This window comes from Anarrhichthys ocellatus, unplaced genomic scaffold, assembly GCF_004355925.1.
Source record: "Anarrhichthys ocellatus isolate YVR2014 unplaced genomic scaffold, GSC_Weel_1.0 scaffold11, whole genome shotgun sequence".
NCBI lineage: Eukaryota > Metazoa > Chordata > Actinopteri > Perciformes > Anarhichadidae > Anarrhichthys > Anarrhichthys ocellatus.
In genome coordinates, this window is record NW_022280041.1 from 9965971 (window position 1) to 9969518 (window position 3548).

The 3548-nt window shown below is 49.6% G+C and overlaps 1 protein-coding gene across 1 annotated transcript in view; it reads right to left on the reverse strand.

The window, feature by feature from the left end:
* Positions 1-77: 77 nt before the first annotated feature.
* serpinh2 (serine (or cysteine) peptidase inhibitor, clade H, member 2) overlaps positions 78-3548 on the reverse strand; it is a 15779-nt gene continuing 12308 nt past the window's right edge. The window contains exon 5 of the mRNA XM_031851440.1: positions 78-1747. Coding sequence (XP_031707300.1) covers positions 1442-1747 — 306 coding nt within the window. The 3' untranslated portion in view covers positions 78-1441. The remainder of the gene's footprint in view (positions 1748-3548) is intronic.

Below are 3548 nucleotides of genomic sequence, written 5' to 3' on the forward strand. Positions count from 1 at the left end.
CACACACACACACACACACACACACACACACACACACACACACACACACACACACACACACACACACACACACACATCATGCTGAATACGGCAATTGTTTTGTGTGCGCAAGCAACGACACAAAAGCAATAAAACATCAATACACATAAGATGCAGGATACACATTTTACGTTTGATTGTTGGGAAGCATTAGGAGAGTGTGTTGAAGTTGTTGCTGCACTGTCTAGGCACTGCGAGCCTACCATGTGTTGCCTCTTAAAATTCAATAGCGGATGCTTTACATCTGCTTCTATACACCCTTGAGACACAACGTCCACCAAATCGGCTCAGGACAGAAGTACATGTTTTGATGATTGATTAGTTTGTATCAAATAGAAATATTTATTTGAATTTTTTTAAATGCACCATGTCAAATATCAATGATACACTTGAGCAGTAGCTACTCTAGTTCGTTCACATACAACAACCCCCTCAGGAGCTTTGAAAAAAAAAAAAAAGATACACAAATGAAAATCAATACCTCTTTGAATGGCTGTAATCATCCTAAACATTAAGTTGTTACATTTAAGTCAAGCGATGTCAGTCATGTCTTCGTTTTCCAGCGGCAATGATCCCTGATGGTATTAAGAGATTAAAAGGTTCCCCGTCCTCTCCGTGTTGTTGACAAGCGTTCTGACTCATTACGGCCATTAGCATTAAGCTGGCTCATCAATAAGCACTTGGCTGATCCATCAGTCTTCCTCTGATGTAGCCCAGGGGACCCCGCCGCAGGTCCCCACCAGCTCCGAGAGCCGCCGCGTGGCCACCCTTGATCTGTCGGCACCACGCATGTACGTATACGCGCGCGCGCACGCACTCACTCACACACACACGCACACACACACACACACACATACACGCACATCTGGCCTGGTGGGGAGGATTCAAGTGTCACGGCGAGTCTCTATTAGTTAACCTTCTTCTGTAGATGCTGTTGTAAGTGTTGAGTGACTGTAATCACTTCTGCCTGTCAGCATGTTGGTGTTTGTCGCTGCTTTCTTGTCATTTTGTTTTGTGTCGACTTGATCAGCGAGGCCTCGACTGTGTGTGGGCGCACTTGCGTGGGAGAAACGAAACGCAGGGAGTCTCTCCGAGTTGGTGTTTTTGGCTGTATCCGTCGCCGTTAGTACCGTCTTGTACTGCGTTCTTATGTATGCCATGTAGGTGTCGGTGTGTGTGTATGTGTGTGTGTGTGTGCGACTGTGCCAGTGTCAGGTATGGCGGTGTCAGTGTCAGTCAGCGCGAGACTATTCAGTGTCAATGTGTGACAGCCAGCCGTAGTCTGATGTTGATAGTGTGCCACGGTGAATGACAATGTCTCGACATGGAAACCAGAGTTTGTAAGAATCACACACACAAAAAAATAAAAAAGACCGAAGAAGGGATCGAGGTTTTTTGGGTATTACAGCTCATCATGGAGGGCCTCTCCCTCCGCGTGGTCCAGAGCTCCCATCAGCAGCAGGGCTCCGGTGGCGTTGTCCCTGACAAAGATGATGAAGGGGTGATCGGCGTAGAACAGCTTGGGCTTTCCTATGATCTCCTCCTCCGGATCTGCGCCACCTTTCCCAGCCTGAGCGGCCAGCTCCAGGGCAGCCCAATGGAGGACTCCGCCCAGGTGGAGTTTCCCCTTGCTCTTGTCCGACACCTCGGAGAAATCGGCCGCCTTCTGGTCCCAGGCGTCGGTCAAGCCCAGAGCGGACAACTGTTCCTGCAATGGGGGGGGGGGGGGGGGAAACACAAAACTTTAAGGCCATCCTGTACGGGGACGTCCTGCAAGTGTATGCGAACGAGCAGTTGCCAGGACGTCAATGAATTATGCACGCAGGGAGACCAAACGAGTGCGGAGGAATGCATATTCTAAAATGTCATGACGCTATGACCCTCAGAAGCGGCAGGAACCGCACTGCCACATGGTCAACGTAAACATAAACACACCCTTCAAAACAGTCAATCAGCAACTCCTCCGAAGAAGTTATTCACCATGTTTATCTACATTCCATGAGATGAGGAGATGGGGAGGAGGCTGACGGCTGCCCTTGTTGTGAGCTGGCAGAAACAAAGTGGGCGACAGGCAGAGAGGAGACGGAAGGAGGAAGCAGAGGATGAATAATTTAAGAGTGATGCCCCGTGACCTCGGCACCTCCTTTGTTTTGGCTCCAATATGAATTCCACAGAAAGTCGCCGCCGTGACAGGTAGTTTATCCTCCCGTGGCAGAGGGCCACTCACAGTGACAGGCTTCTCCAGGGGCCAGATGAGCGCATGTGTGGGTGTGAGCGCGCGACTGTGTGGACTTGTTTGCGGATCGTGCGGGGAGGCCAAAGGCTGGAGGGAAGGTTGCAGGGCGAGATGAGTGGGTGAAGATCTTGGTTTTCTAGCATTGTTTCAACTTTCGCTGATTAAACTTTATTGGAAATATCTTTTATACCGGCAGGCAAGAGCAGTAAATCATTTGGACGAGTTGTCTGGCTAAATGTGAATGCCCTGTGGGTGCTGCCTTTGGCTTTCTTTTCAAAACCGCAGCACAATGCCGCTCGGCTCTGTAAACCACATCCTAATAGACAATAATAATCCATGTAGGATGTCTGCATTTCTACTCAAATAGTTGAGATGCGCACGCGAGAGGAAGTCAGACCGGATCATGTCGGCTTACGCCTAAACATGAAATAAGCAGATGTGTATACAGTTGTGGGCATCTGTCAATCCCGTTCTGGTGGCTTCACGCAAAGCTCCCCCTCCGTACAGACACACTCCTCCTGCTCTAATGCACTTCTATTGTCCTCATCCATTATTCCTCCACTCTTCCTCTCTTCTTCCACACGCTACCACTACATCACTGTCTTCCTCTGCTGCTCTGCCACTTGCCCAGCGTCCCCATCCCTCATCTGCCCCGCCTGCCTCTATTTTATCACACTCTCATTCTCTCTCTCTCTCTCTCTCTCTCTCTCTCTCTCTGCTCCTAACTCAGTCTTTTTTTCTCCCCGTCTCATCCTTCTCCTCCTTTGACAGGCCGGCCCGCTATACATCGCTCTCTCTGAACTTCTCCATCTCCATCTGCAATCATCTCAAGGCTTTCTCGCTCCTTATCTAACGAGGAAACAGAAGTAGACTTGCAGTGGTGGATTCCTCAGAATGTTGTAGACAATTTGGTGTGTGTGTGTGTGTGTGTGTGTGTGAGAAGAAGAGCAGCTTGTTTCTGTGTCACCCATATCCATCCTTCCTGAGTCTCTTGCTCCCTTGGCCGACGGTATTTCGGGTTCCACTATCAAGCATATAAATAGTACCAACCAACCCCACATGACCAGCCTTCCTCTTGGACTCTCTTGCTCTGCTTGTCAAGGCAAAAAGCACTTGGCTAATTTTATTTTTTGAAGCTATAACGTGTTTAAAAATGAAGGGACCCCGTGGCAGCACGCTGGGAAACAGAACAGAGGTGTCAGAGGAGCCTGCAGAGGCCTCGTGCACAACAGAGGTGTGGCACTGCATTATACGGGGGGGGGGGGGGGGGGGG